Here is a 16381-nt window from a genome sequence, read left to right as displayed (position 1 = left end):
TGCAGTAGGCTGAGAAGGTACTCACACAAGCTAAGAATAAATCTGGTAGTTGCATCATCTTTGAAATAATTTGATTTAGAAGCAATTTAGTAATGTTTGAAAGAAGTATAATCACTCTGAATATAAATTTGATTTCTTAACATAGAAAGAAATTGTGAGGTGTAGTTATTCAGCATGAAAATTCGACAAATATAAAATTAATTTAATTTGGCTTTGTGGGTATTTCTATGGCAAACAATCTAATCTAATATTAGATTTCAAAGCCAGGGTGTTCAAGGAAAATCCTACCAATGCATATGTTCAAAGTACTTGAAAACAGTCTTGAAACATTCAACACGCTGCACTTTGGCCCACTATTCTAAAAGTTCCAACTCTAGTGCCATAACAAGCTAATGTGTTTATAAAATTACAGGGTTCATGCAGGGTTATACTCTTTGCAGTACTATTGACTTAATTTTCTTTCTCAGTTTTTACTGAACTTTTATATTCTCTCTGGATAAGAAATAGCATCCTAAAACACAGAAATTACAGCAAGTTACCAGGGTGTGTTGCGTCCAGTTGCAGAATTGTCTGCAAACAGCCAGTGTAAGATGGTGTGTTTACCAAGTCCAGCACTGAAACTCTGGCACACATGTATTCTGCTGTTAAACTCTATCATTTTTTTTTTACACAGTTATACATTTTCCTATTGAAGAAGGCATCTCGTTGATGCCAGTTCTGTAATATCTTCTGCACATGTGCTGTTCCAGTCACAACTAAACAAGCAGCCTGAATACACACAATAAGAATTAATTGCAAATTGTCAATCAGGCAAGTGATAGCAGAAATGCTATCAGAAATCATTCTCTATCAGAAAATGAGAAGCAGCTTCTGCATAATGATGATGATGCTTGATGATGGTGATTAGATGTTAAGAAAATCTCTCTCAGAAAATTTGATCCTAAAAAGACATAATTTTGGAGGTATTAATATAGTAAATTCTAAAATAAGTAGGCCTAATCTTGAAAAAAATCCTTAAAATATTAGCATCATTCCCTAAGTATTGCTTGAGATAGAAAGGATCATATTTGAATTCTGCCAAAGAGATGAAAATGTTCAAACAAGCTCACAGAACTTCTGGGCCGCAGAGAATGGGAAAGCTCCCAGAGTGCTCTCAGACATGTGGACCTATTCGCTTTTCCACTCAGTTGTGATCAGGATTGTGCTTTCAGGAGTCACCTAATGGTTCACATCATGGAACGCACTTGGAATACACAGATCATTTTAGGTGAAACTAAGTGGGAAGATGTGCTCTAGAAGCTCACTTAATGCACTACAAATATAAGCAGGCATTTAGTCAATTGAACTAGACTAGAATTAGTCAGAAGTGGAACTCTGTAGGAAGAGATGGGATGGAGTTGAGCTGCGGGCTGTGGGACGTGACTGCAGAGGCACATGGCGGCACAGGGAAGCGCATGGCGGCACACGGCGGCACAGGGGGGCACAGGGGGGTTGTCTCCTTGGGCACAGGAGGTGCCACATGGCAGAGCCTATGGAGAGGAGCCTGCTGGAAGCTGACTGACAGGTGAACAGCACGTGATCTCCCCATAGAAGGGCATTCAGAACATGCATTGCTGACATGACAACATGGGATAGGTCACATAGTGAGAATTACCATATAAGGGAATACTGTGCCTTGAAAAAGTGTACAAAACCAGCTCGTTTCTTTTGACTAAACGATTCAGATTCCCTGCTGGTCTGAGTCCGTGTCTTGGTCACTCACAGAACTCTGTAAAAATTCTTACTCATTATTACACAATCACCCAGTTTTCCCCCTGTTATTCTGAGCTGTTTTCCATATGTAGGCACAGCCCAAATGCCCAGACTGACGAAGTAACAATTTTTCCTACAAGACTTCTCAATTTTGTTTCTCTATCACTTACTAAATATTCTTCAAGACTTCAGAAAGTGTCCAGTAATTTAAGATGGTGACAATTCTGATCAAAAAGCACTGTGATCCTATCATCCAAGAATAATGTAGTTCTCTCCATCACAGTACTATCAAAGGTACGTTATTACTGGCTTAATAGTTTCATAAAAGACTTATGAGTAGGCTAATAAAAAGTTACCCAGAAACAGACACAACAAATAGAACTCAATACACACTTTATTTCCAGCTAAGGTCAACTGTCTAACAAAATTGTTCTGAAGGAACAGGGCAGTGCTAGAATGATATATTTGTAGAATACTTAACATAAAATTCAGAGGGAGAATAAATGCTGTGAAGACAAAGACACACAATGTATAAAATAGATTAGTTGTGATGGATGTTAACAAAATCAAAACACTGTGAAGTTCCCAAAGTATACAAAAAAGATGATGTTATACATTTGTATAAAAATCAAGTGTAACATTTTCCCACCAAAGCCAAAGCAAGGAATGCTGACTGGTATAAAGCCAGAGCACCAGCTCCTTGCCTCCAGAGGACTGCCTGATAAAAGCCAACTTTATCACCTCTTCACAACTGAAGTCAAACACACAGTTTAATTTATTAACATCCACAGACCAGCCATCACAGAACTCTCCTGGAGATAAAAGCTTAAAGAACCATATCCTTAAACTATCAGACTATAAAAATGAATTTGAGAAAGACAGATAATAAATTTTCTACGGTCATTCGTAAGCAAGTGCCATTAAAATGGTGGTTTTAATCAGGCAGTGGACAAAAGTTAAATACTTTTGGAGTATGCACACCAAAAATCAAAAGTAGAAAAGCTTAAGCTGGTATAAAAGTTAAAATTTATGACACCTTCTTGATTAAAGCCTCCTAGATACATCAGCCTTGAAAAATGAGAGAGGAATGAGCACACCCTGTTTTACCATTATAATAGCATTTAGTAAAGACACTCATAAAAGCGGAGGCACATCTTATCAAGTGTGAGATGGTACAGCACTGATAAAAATAATCTGAATAAGAAGTGCTTGAAACTTCAAAAGCTTCACTATTGCCTGTGACATTGACTTTTCATGTTAAAAAATTGTTTAAAGTAACTGTCTTCAGTTTTTATTTATGGAAGAGAGAACTAAGTTCATGCTACATATCAAATGTTCAAGAGATAAAATATTCTTAGAAAAGATAGAGTTCATAAAAGGGTCACTGACAAAGTTTTCTTTCTGAAGATCCAAATGCAATAAATAGCTGGAGAGCAGTGCAAGTTAAAGCTGTGCTTCTTTATTTATTTGGAATATCTGTTCAGATCATAAAGGAGTTCTGGAGGCCCTTGAGAATCCACGCAGCCTTCCATCAAGCTTCCCATAGAGATGAGGAAAAGTTGATGGCTGTTATTTCTTGCAAGACAATTATTCCTACCTCATCCCAAATTCTTGAGAACTGATCCATACGAGGAGTTGTGTACTGCAAGGGCATAACTTACTCCCAACACAAACTGGGAGCAGCTGATCCCCATGGAAGCAGTAACCTACAGAGATCTTGTAGGATGAGAAAAACTACCATCAACAGGGACAAGGTGAAATCTCTCATTTGTGATAGGCAGATAAGTTTAAATCTTTACCCTACTTTTAATTTTCCAATTCCAAGCACTGTAGTCAGTAAGCTTCCAACAAGTTTGAAAGTTAGAAGATAAAAAGCAATACTCAAAAACAGTTATCATTTGTAAAGGATAATTTAGAACCTATCAAGTAAACTTCCAGAGAAATTATCTATCTTGTTGAAACAGAATGGAGAAAAACTATTTAGGTGACAACTGGGAAGTTGTCTGGGAAGTCTGCCACTGCTGAACATGTTAAATCACGGGCTGAGGACAAGTGGAAGGCTGCTGTGGAAAGGACAGCAGTTCAGACTTAAAACTATAAACTAGACAAAAATCTAAGAAATACCAAAGAAAGTTTTTGTCCTATGTAGTACTATAAAATCTTGGCTATGTATTTCATCCATTTTGGGTACCAGGCTCTAAATGTAAGATTCACTTTAGGACTAGGAAACAGTTTGTATCAGGAAAGATGAATTCTGGAATAGATTAACCAGCAATGTCATAAAGCACCCAGTAGTGGTGAATTTTAAGTACATTGAGCAAAAAGCCATCTGAACCAGAATATGAATATTTGATCCTGCCTTGGGGAATCAGGAGAAACAGGAAGACTTTGCAACTTCTCTTCCAAAATATTTTTCTGTCATTCCATGGGTTTTTATTGCTTTTATCTCAAAATTACAAATTAAATCCAATGTAATAGAATTTTGGAGCTGTATTTTGTATCGGGCTTTTGCCTTGAGCAGGCTGTATGGATTACACACAGTTTATGCAGTCAGCTTGGTTAGTCACTGTCTGCCTAGTGTTCAGAGACAAATACAAACATGTAAACTTGACTGAGTATATGTCTATTTCTTTTGTCCTCAGACTGAAAAGTCACAACTCTGTCAGAAGTAGGATTTTTTTTCTTTTAATGAAAGTTTCTCAAATTAAGATACTACACAAAAATCTCAGCATTCCTTGAGGAAGTTTTGTTTCCCAGAAAGCAAATAATTAATTGACTCTTAAAAGTTGCAGATTTGGTGATTTGGATTCGAAATACTCTCCATTATTTTGAATTGGTAAACAGGTTCTCTTTTGATAACTCTATTTGCTTCTCACATTTTGGTATTCTTTTGTATTATATTAGCATGATAAGATCATACTAGCATTACAAGGTCTGTTGTCAATATAGTTGGGTTTCCCCTACCGCCCCAGTTTTGGCTTATGAAATTATGGACTATGCAGGAAGAGACAAAAGCTTTGTTTCTTCCCTTCTCTGTAAGAAGTTTCAGAATCTGAAGGACTAAAGTCAACTGTTGAAACACTTATGAGTAAGTGTATCCTTTTCAAAAATAACAGGATGAGCCTCAGTTATAAACATGGCACTGAACTGAAACTGCTGCAAACCTTTTTATCATAATGAAACAGGCACTGATGGATCCAGAAGAGCTATATTAATTGTTTAAGTACAAGGTGCATTTAATCAATACACACCCTCCTTAGAACACAAAACAATCTGTGTTATTGCAACAAGAAAGTACCTAATGAACTGTATGTTCACTATTACATACTCATTTATTCTAACACTACACATGCAGAATGGAAAGTATACCATCTCCACAGTCAGCATTGTGAGTTGCTACCTACCAAATAGCAGTTTGATAATGCCATCAACATTTTCTTGTTCGTTTTCATGGAGGAATTAGTCACTTAACTGACAGCATTTCTGTACATATTCTTTGTGAAAAGGCTTACATGAAAACACATTCTTAATGCTTTGGGTTCTTTAAAGGAAAAGAAAAATACACCAAAAAAAGCCTACTTTATTCTAAATTGTTCAGTTGAAAAAGTCCTAACAGATTGTCAGCCTAGCAGCAATTTAAGTGCTGTTGATTAAAGCAACTGCTGATAAAACATTGCTTAATAAGACATTAGAAATTTACTGACACCTTTTAGATAGTTTTACTATCTAAACAGGTCAAAATATTCCTACTTTTGCATTTCTAAGTATCAGCAGTCATTTTTGAACTCTGGCAAAGTAAAAAATGCTAAATTAAGAGTAGAGGTTTGTTTTTTTAGTACAACATGGGATTTTAGCTGAACACCCCCTCATATTTTCAAGAACAAGAAATGTACTGATTCTCAAGTCCGGGGTGGTTCAAAGACTTTAGAGTCTTTGAGACAGGAAGAGATCTTTATAAGTCTATATTGACACACAGAATTGCTTTATTCTAGTTTAGTATGAGAAAATTAGCTGAATACAAACAAAAGGTTTGCTGACAAAGGCATTTTTATGAGTCAACATAATGTCTAAATATTGTTCATCCCTGCAAATTAAGCAATAAACAAGGTGTATAAGTCTGTCTAATTTTAAGTCCTGCTAGTCATATTTTTAGTAAAGATTTAAGGTATTGGGAGAAACTTGACAGCAGGTGTACCATGTAAAGAACTATATCACTCTACCCTCAGTCATGTCTGTTTCCTTCTCACTTTAACCTCCATATGCCATCTTTCCCCCAGTCTATCAGGATTCTGCTTCATAAAACATGCATTAGAGACCACCAGTTCCACTGGATGCATCACCTACTCTCCTCTCCTTTGACTGACAATCAGCCAACCAAGAAAGAAGCATGTAACCTAAAAATAACATCCCTCTGAGGAAAAAGATTATGCAAAAAAGATTATGTAAAAAAGTGCCCATTTAGCTGAGGGATTCACACGTGCTTCCAAGTGACAAATAGACAGAAGCAGGAGCCATTGCTTGAGAGAGTTGGAGGTGTCAATCTCCTGCAAAGAGGTTCGTAGTCATCATCATGTAAAAGAAGGCAGAAAGGGCAACACTATCACCTGTCTACCAAACTCATCCTGCTCTTTGACCCCCTCTTTCCCATCTACCAGGCAGAGAAGGCTGGAAGCAACATCTTTGAAGCAAATAATGTAGAGAGTAGATAGATCAGAGGTACTTCTCTCATTTACCCAGTTCTGGAAGGTAGTTTGGGAAGATAATGCACAATGTGGCATATTCAAAAAGAAAAAAGAAATTGGGAAACCCCACTTCATCACCACCACAAAGATCAATGAATGGTGCAGTATATAAAGTAGACCTAGTTACTGAAACAATAGCATGAAATTCTCTGTATTTTAATCATACTGCACAGCCTCGCAACCTGCATATCTATTTTGTTTATTTTTCTTTTTCTTAGACATCTTGAATTTAGCAGACTGGCTGTGCAGAAATCAGGGCAGCACCTAAGTGTGTGTGTATGTCAATTACAGCACCTTTTTAAAAATAACAACGAATTTTAATGTATACTTGTTTCAGTTACCAGCAGGTGGATGCTGCCACCACAAATTACCTCAAACAGCCTAGATTTATCTTTCTTTACTGATAGCATTACAACAGGTGATACTTTTTATAATGTCACATCAGAAAACACAATAGCCTCAAATGTCCATAAATCAACATGGAAAATAATACACAGAATAGAAAGAGTGAATCAGAAGATTTGCAGCATACAATTCACTTACTGAGCATTGGAATATAAGTCAACAGTCAGAATGATTCAGGACATCTGGGTATCCTCTGCTTAAAAGCAGCTACACTGTCAAAATTCAAGACCTATGGTGATCTGAGGAACATCTATCATACTGCTACCAGCACACAATGAAGCAAAATATGAATCTATGCTTGCACATTCCTGATATACCTCTGTTATGTTGCTTCAATGGACTATTTTTTAGGACTTTTCTACTACATTTTTTAAGATAAACAAGATTCAGTTGTCTCTGTCTCAAGGTAACAGAACAGCACATCTCAGAGTCCACTTGCTCAGGAACCACTAAAGCCACACACATAAAAGGCATTTCTTGGTCTTTGTCCTCGCCTTTCTTTTAACCACTCAGGTAAGGACTGTAATGCCACAGTGCACTTTTCATTGTCCCCACAGCCCTCTGCACAGGGAAAGCACATGCACAGACAGGGATGCTCCTGCCAGCCATGGTGCTAACTCTGTGTGTGTGTGTGTGTGTGTGTGTGCAGGGGCTTCCCCTGACCCCCCTCAGTGCCCAGACAGGGAGGGAGCACCTTCTGTTGCAAAATGCCAAGGAGCGGTTGGTGCAACCTGCGTTGGCACACTTTAAAACAAACAATCTCAAAAAGGGTCAATCTTTCTCAAGTGTTCTTTGCAACTGTGAGCTGCAACATTTATGTTAAAAAAACCCCACAACGTTATAGTAGTACTGGGGCAGGGATTTTGAAAATGTTATTATAGATTGTTAATTTATGGTGCTTAGCATCCTACATATTAGCCCAAACCTCAATGTTCAGTTGCAACAGCACTTGTATCTGATAGATGTTATATAGTGTGACTTCCAAAAGATCAAAAAGATCATTTCAAGTTGCATCATGTAGCCATGTTAAATTACTTTTTTAAAAAATCAAACTTTGTTTCTCTTTTTCAATTTACTGCAAATATTTTGGATAGATCTTTTCTTCATATCTTTTAGCACAAACTTGTTTTTCAATGTGTTTTTATTATAACATATTCTGCAATATCACTGAAATTTCTAAGTCAAATAACTACATTTAATTTTAAAAATCCTTATTCATTGCAATTATTCCCACTGGTATCAAAGAGTTTAGGAATAGTCACAATAATCAAATGACTTACTGTGATGACATGCTGTTCTGGTTGTTCCCACTGTGAAGAATCACACCCATCATCACACTTTATGGCTACTGTTTACCTTTCTAAAAAACCCTAAATGTTCCTTCCGGATCCTTGATAAAAGTTTGATTCAAAAAATAAGATTTTCTCTACTAAAGCCTAATAACTACAGCAATATTCATAATATATCTCACTGGAGATACAGAGAGGTAACTGAAAATTATGAGAACAAGAAAACATTATCAGTAAAATTGGAGGGCTTTTTACCTGTCAATAAAACAGCAAACCCTTTCTTACTGACTGCATGATATACATCAGCCACCTTGAAGTCTGTCCTAGGACATTCAGAGTTGGATATCTCTTTTTATGCTGTCACCACTTAGCAACTTTGTGGCATATGGGTATAATGCACTGTGTAGTGCTAAGCATTTAACTGTGCTTGGGGATTATGCATTATCTGGTGAAAAATACCTGGTAGACAAACAAAGATATTATCTCCTACAATAAAATCCAAACATTTGAATGCATCATTTTTCTGAATAGGGAAAGCATCTATATTTTAGAATTCTCTATTATCATGCCTTCCACCTGTAGTTCATTTCTCCAGTGGACACATAAGAATCAGTGACTTTCACACCACTGTTTGTGTTACTGCAATATAAATTATAAATATAAAAGAGAGGATCACAACTATAAAGTGTACCTATAAAGAAATTTGTTTTATAGGTGAAAAAGAATATAAAAGAGAAACACTATATTTATTTTCAGATCTCTGACAGAGAGCTCCTTTTAATACCATATTAAGTCTCTGCTGGGCTGCCAGAAATAAAACACAGTATGAGCTCAGATATACAGCTTTTATTCTGTGTTTGGGTTTATTCTTAGAGGTGAATGGATTCAATATATTTTCAACCCAACCACATATTTTAAACCTCTGCCAGTTTATTGCCATCTACAGATTTCCCAAATTCATAGAAGTAACTCTAGAGCTCAACCTCCTCTGCTGCTGCATGCATGAAGGTGATAACAGAAATGGTCTCTCCTGTAGTGTGTGAAAATGGAAAGTTATAAGAAAAGAAAAAAAAAAAAATCAAACCATGATCTGTATGATCTTAAGATTCTTGTAACATAATTATGAACTAATAATTAAGAACATCACAGAATAGCTGGATTCCGTTCTTTCCATAGTTCTGTAGGCTTCAAAACATATACAGTCCATACACTTTCACTTTTCTTCCTCATTCTACCTGGTGTACTCAGTAGGAAATCCAGGCCAAACATTACTTAGCCATCAAAGCAACGGAAAGCAAAGCCCTTGCCAGAGAAACCAGGATTCTGAAAGGACAACTACAATCAAAAAAACAAATGCCTATGTTAAACTGTTGTCCATTTGCTTTTGATGCAGCTACACATTACAGTTCAGGCCAAACATTATGGAAACAAACCGTCCCATTAACCACCTCCACCTGTACTGCCACACTGTGCTCCAAATAATGAAGGTTTGGTATCTGCACTTCTATGTCCCAAAATAGGCCCAAGCCTATTAATTGAAGTGTGTGCTGATAAAGAAGGGAATCCTACTTGGTTCAGACTGTTACTGAAATACGGATTTGGGTCCTTGACTTCTAAGACCACAACTGTTTGCTAATGTTTTCTCTCTCATCTCAAATAGGAGTAATGGCCTCTGCTCATAGAAGACAATAAATGGTGAGCATTTGTTTGGCAAGGAAGAGTTCAAATACAGTCTATTTTAGTTCCTGAAAGAAAGAGAGGACAAGCAGAATTGGGGAGGGGGATGGGGAAATGATAGTAGGACAGCCTGGCAGGAATGCATATATCTATGAAATAGTAAAGCAATCAGGCGTTGTATTTTTAGATACTTTCTTTTTCAAGTGCCAAAGACTCAGAATAAATCACAATGGCAAACTGAGAGGCTGAGATGGGATAGATTACAGCTGAATCCTGCACAGATCAAATATTCAGCTCCAACCCAAAGTCCTAAGTAATTATCTGATACACTGTAAAAGCTTTCCATGACACACACCAGCTACTTCTTTGATGGCTACACTTACTGCCAGGTACCATATCTGCCTTTCTACATTTCAAAACGTCTAAAAACCCCTGGAAAGCATAAGTTCTCTAAGCCAAGTATACCTGAAGCTTGTCCAGATGTTCAGTTATTTATATATCAACTCTCCAAGCATAGGTAGTAATCCTGACAGAATAATTAAGAAGAAAGCTGTAGATGGTAAAAATTGTATTTACATGATGGAAAATTTATATTGATGGAAAGCCTGTATTTTCAGCATTCATGTCAAATATGACTCTCTGTAACAGAATTTTGCATAAAATTACTTCTTTACACCCATTGAACAGAGGAACTGGAGATGGAGGCAGAACTCAAATTTTATACAGAGGCTTATGCCACAGTCAGTTCTCTCAAGTGTCAATTGTTTCCTCCATCCTGCAGGAGTAGAATGTATATTTTACACAGAAAATATTTGCATCTCCTTTCGTGTCCGTCACACATATATAACCTTCTATTAGTTCATGAGTCCATTTAATTTATTCCTTCCCTTGTGTATTTGCAGATTTCACAGAAAAAGCATTGCATTTGGAAGCAGCACTTCTAGCACATTCTAGACAAGATGGTCCAGCACCCTGTCTATCTGAATCTTAAAAGTGTCCAATGATGAAGAGTGTCAGGAGACAACAGATCATTAGCAAAAACAGTGATGCTGACTCTTGACTGACAGCACGTTCTTTGCATGGAGCTCCCAGACAAACCAAAGCTTTCACGCTGATATGAACGTTGGTGCAAATCACTTGGAAAGTCTCTGCCTGCTTTTCATTGTGTCAGATGAATCCCAACTGGGATATAAAGAAATTGGTCCAATACATACCACTAACACATAATAGATTTTGTATCTCAATGTGTGAGATACAAAATCTGTTTCCTCCTTTCCCTCCTCCCACCTCTTCTTTTTTTCCTGCAATTGTTTCCCAGTATTTTTTATCACTTTCTTACTTTTTCTTAGCATCCATTCTCCTAAATTCCTATTTTCAGCTTATTTAATATGTCATTTTTTGTCCTTTTAGCACTATTTCCTTTGTCTTCTAAGAATGCCCCAAGCAACAAAAGCAAGTCATTCATTAAAAGTGAGCACTAGTGTACAAGGATCTCTCAGAGGTATGGCAGAGAATATTTAACTCTAAGTAAACTTAAAGTTGGATAAACACTGCTTAATAATAGTATTTGGTCCACTGTGGTACTTCTGCCCACAATGTAGAAATTACAGCCTTTTTTTTTAAGAGGAATAATTTGCAACCGCCTTGTCTAATAACTGAAACTCTTCAAAACTTGTTATAAATGACACCATGGCTTTCATAAATATTTATGTTTTTTGAATAAGCATGGTCATACTGGTCAGCACAATGCCCATTCTGAATTCATCACACCTGAAAGCAAAGCAACCAGTTGCTGTGATAATGTCTTATTCATATTAGTATTCCCAACAGCTTAAGTTTGTCCTAGATATTGAACCCACAGGACATTTTGTGATTAACTTGTTTTTACCCACACAAACTTTTACTGATAATCTCCCTCTGCTCTTCTCATTTTGCTAAGACGCTGCATGCCTTTACCCAGCAGTGGGTGAGTTTTGGCTATCAATAGCACAAATGCAGCCTTCTGATAGATAAAACATTGATAAAGACAATTTCACAAGGCAGAGGGATGAAACAATTCATTCTTACAATGGCTCAGTATTCCACAGAGGAAACACTCTCATACTTCAACAACTTTCAGTGGTGCTTCAATTGACATTCATTTGAATGCCCTTGAATCATAAGATGCCCTGCAAGGTGCCAGATTAAATGTAAGGAGAAGATCAGCTTAAGGCAGTCACTACCTGTTAAAAGGCACAAAATGTTGCCTTTTTCATTAATAATTCTCATTATTCAAGCTGCTTGTGTGTTATTTGGGCTTTATTCCACTTGGGAAAATAAAATTGAGGAACAGTCTCACTTTTCTTGGTTTCATTTCCTGACTCTCATGCATGAACATCAAATCCCGGTAACAACTCTACCGCAGGCATTACCATTTAAAAATTTCTAACATTTGAAGCTATGATTCTATTTGAAGAGAATTAATGAGAAAAAGTCCTCCTTCCTTGTTAAAAATGCAACAGACAGGTACATTCAGAAATGCTAATGGCACTGAAAATGAGTTGAACGTTTAAGAGCCTGGAGGGAGACAGCTAGAGAAAAGTGTAAAGGAAAGTTTAGACGACAAAGGGCCAAAACTGTGGGAAGTTGAAAATAAATGGGCTCTCTCATACCAGAAGAAAGCCCAGAGGAGTGAAGCTAGACACTTGTTAGTTTCACATCACATCAATTCACACTGGTGATATCTGTTGAGTAATGTGTGTCATTCTCCAAAAGAAAAGAGGTATTTCCTTTTAGCTCTGTCATTTTTATCTTTCCGTATTCTTTTTCTGACATAAAACCTTATTTTTGAGAAATATTTTTCCCAGAGTAAGTCATGTTTCAATCATATTTTGCTTGCTCTAAAAGAGTGTAAAAGTGTAACTTACTTCTTTTCACCATTACAAGCTTGAAGTGAATTAAAGCTGTCATTAATTTTTAAATTACTACTACACGTGCATATCAGGAGAAACAAAACAGAAAACACATCTAATATATGGCTCAACTGAAGGCAATTTCCATAAAAGCATCACCTGGGCATTTCCTATTTCTTGCCCAACACGGATTTAGATATTTCCCCAATTTTTGTATAGACATTTTCCTGCTACCACAAACTATATCTGTAAGAAAAGCCATTAAGCTTTAAACTCTCTTTATGCTTCAATACCTACGTTAATGATCCATAAACCAAATAATTCCTCAACAGCAGCTGTACAAATCCACTGTGCCTAAATCATGACCTCAGTTTTGTTTAGCCTGAACAGTCCTGCATGGTGGTTGCTCAGGTAGCCAAGAGCCTGTTCGGCGTTTGTCTCTGATGATGTATGAGTTACAGAAAAACAGTTTGACTTTCAGACCTCTAACAGACTAGAGCTGGAAGGCTGAAGTGGTACATGGAGGGAAAAGTATAAATTAAAACTTGGGGGGGGTGGATCTGAAAAGTAGCGAGAAGTATCACAACACCACTTTAGTCCCATGTCCCTTGTTGGATAATTATAATGACTACACATTTTTTTCCCAAAACTTTAGTGAAGTGCAAAGATGGATTTAAAATTGAGCTGATAGCATCATCAAATACAAAAGTTCCCTATCCCCAGTGCAAATGATCTGGTATCCTACATGAAAGGCTACACATTCTAAAACATTAAAAAAGCTGGAACATTAAGAAAATAGAAAAACCAGGTACAATCCATCAGGGAATACATGGCTGTGAACCTCTCTGAGCAAGCAGGAGATGCATTCTGAAGCATTAGAAATCAAGCTAATGCTGGGATTGCACTGTGTCTTTCAAACAAATTGTTGGTAAGGCTACTAACCTACACTGCAATCACAGTTTATGAGAAATCTGACTGCACAACAAGAAACATCTTTTCTAAGAAAAGAAGTTTGCCCTGGTTTTGACTGCCTGTTTTGCAAAGTTTTTCATTAACTGCCCAACTATCCTCTGTTTATCCAGCTGGCTTGAGCTGAACACCTTTCTCGGCAACATCCTCTTACATTGCACCCAAGAACCTTCGTTTTTAAATAACTGGGAAAAAAACTCTTTTGTGAGTTTTGGGAGTCACAATCCCTGTGGAGGATGGCAAGGCATGGTTTTTTCCTCCTTAAACTCCAAGCTATCCTGTAGCCCTTCTCAGGTGAACGTGTAATTGCAATTTGAAGTACAGAGAAAGAAAGGCAGCAAAGAAGGCTTACCAGAAGAATCTGGTCTCCATCAAATTGTTGTCTCTTAGGCATCAGAGAGGTACAATGGAGACCAAAGCAGGGAGGTGTAAGGGGGCCTGACCAAAATTACCTCCTGGGAGTTGGTAACTAGAGAGGTTGTGCCCTAGAGGTTCATTCCCAGCCCCAAGTCGTTTCAGCAAAGGCAAAAGTACCAGTTAGGTCAGAGTAGGCATCCTAGGGCGGGATTCGCGAAGCCCCTAAACGCTTCTTAGCCCGAGATCGCAGGCATTAAGCGTCTGCTTACTGTCCCCATGGACACACACACATTCGCCCACGGGTGCGTTCGCGCCCCGCAAGCGGGCAGGCAGCTAGCCCCTCGCCGCCCCACGCCGAGTTGCCAGACTTGCTGCCCAAAGGAGAGGGGACGAGACCCCAGATTAACTCAGAGAAGCAGCCTCGCGTCCCCGCGCTGCCCGCGTCCTACCGCCTGTAGAGCTGGCTTCCTCCAGCTGCGCCGAGATGCTCTCCACTCTCCTCACGTCCATGCCGGGGAGCGGGAGGCGCCCGGAGCCGCGGAGGGAACGCGCGGCAGCACCGCCGCGCCGGGGCCGCGGGAGCCGCAGCGGGGCCGCGGCGGAGCGGAGCGGGAGCGGGGCTGGGCGCGGCGGGATGGGAGCGGGATGGGAGCGGGAGCGGGGCTAGGAGCGGCGGAGCGGAGAGGGAGCGGGAACGGGAGCGCGGCCCCGCCTCGGCGGCGGCGCCTCCCCCGCCACCCGCGCGGCGCGGGGCGGGCTCGGTGCGGGGCTTCGGCGCGCCCGCCCGCGGGGACGCGGCTGCGACCCCTTCCCTGCCGGGACAGGGAGGGCTTGGGCTCTCTTGCCTCCCCCCCAGCTCCCCCGGGGCCGCTGCCGCCGAGGGGCTGAGCCGGCACCTGCGCCCCGGGGCGGCTCGGAGCGGGGCGGCCGTGCAGACTGCCCCGAGCCGGAGTCCGGCAGGGCCGGGCCTGCCGCCCCGCTGCGCTCTGCGGCCGCACACAGGTGGTGCCCGCATCACCTGTTAGCCGCAGGCTGCCCGGGACACGGACCGGCGCTGAGCGCAGGGGAGCTCCCATCGCAGCTGCGCCCCTCGAACACCTCTGTCAGGCTAGCACAGGCTGGGAGCACTCCCTAAGCCCCAGCGTATATTTTGGAAGGGATTGGAAAGGGCATTTTAAGACACTTTCTTAACACCTCTAATTTATCAAAGCCTACTATGACACATGACATACCATTAGAAAATGCTTCAATAATGATAGTTCTCCCAGTTCAATTTTACACAGTTAATTTTTCAGTCTTCACAATTTCATCTATCCTTGCATGAATAATGACGTGTTTCAGAAATCCCAGTTCTTCACATTGTGTTCAGCCCCAAAAAATTAATTTTTTTCAATGCACATAAGGGTTATAGGCTTAGCTACCTAATACCTTATCTTTGACATTTTATTTCATATTATTCCTTGAACCTTGTATTATTAAGATTCTTATGAGCTGAAAGATAAGGGAGTCATTCCTATGCTGCATGGCCAGCCAAAGCTTTAGGAAAGGACTTATATCTCCTTTTATTTAATGGGACAAACTTATGTCTGATTCAACCCGAAAATGATGGGATGATTGAAGTCTTGAATGGACAGAGAAACCACAGTGTAGTGTAACGCTTGCCAAGAACAACACAACGTTGAGTAGCTTTTGCCAAGTGTTATTTTTTGACAAAAATACATTCACTGATGGAGGTTGAGGTAAGACTGTGGAGAGACGGGATTCAGAGGTATTTGTTATATACCCTCAAAATATTTCCCTTCTATAAGGTGAATCCTCAAGTAGCTCTTCTTATCAAAGAAATTCAATGTAGTAAGAACAGAGATCAGGATTTTATCTCATTATTAGGATCTGAGCTTACTTTTTAGCTAACCTTACAGAAAACTCTATCACAATTCAGAGCAAGCCTTTGTCATTACATTTATACAGGTTTCAGAGTGAAGCAATTCAGATTTGCAATTGTCACTTCCCTTTGCTCTACACCAACATTGTACCAGAACTCTGTGAGTTACAAAGAAACTCTAAATATATGGGAGCAGCTGGTCATAACAGATTGAACAGGAATGGTAGTAATGCATCAAGAATACATTCATCTTGTGTCTTAGAATGAATTACAGGTATACAGCACAACATGAAACAGAAATGCCAGAAGTGCCTACCAGGTTTTTACAGTTAAGGTGGTGCGTGTCAATTCAAAGAAGAATTGTGTCTGAGGCAAAGGTAAAAGAAAGTGACCCAAATAAACTGAACTGTCTCCATA

At 39.3% G+C, this 16381-nt stretch overlaps 1 protein-coding gene across 2 annotated transcripts in view; it reads right to left on the bottom strand.

The window, feature by feature from the left end:
• The window catches only part of KCNIP4 (potassium voltage-gated channel interacting protein 4), a 385279-nt gene extending 370559 nt beyond the window's left edge, over positions 1-14720 (bottom strand). For both annotated transcript variants that reach the window (XM_053941131.1, XM_053941138.1), the window contains exon 1: positions 14532-14720. In XM_053941131.1, the coding sequence (XP_053797106.1) occupies positions 14532-14592 (61 nt within the window). In that variant the 5' untranslated portion in view covers positions 14593-14720. The remainder of the gene's footprint in view (positions 1-14531) is intronic.
• Positions 14721-16381: the final 1661 nt, after the last annotated feature.

Source organism: Vidua chalybeata, chromosome 4, assembly GCF_026979565.1.
Source record: "Vidua chalybeata isolate OUT-0048 chromosome 4, bVidCha1 merged haplotype, whole genome shotgun sequence".
Classification (NCBI taxonomy): domain Eukaryota; kingdom Metazoa; phylum Chordata; class Aves; order Passeriformes; family Viduidae; genus Vidua; species Vidua chalybeata.
Note: the sequence above shows the minus strand (reverse complement) of the source record. Positions and strands in the feature narration are given on the sequence as shown.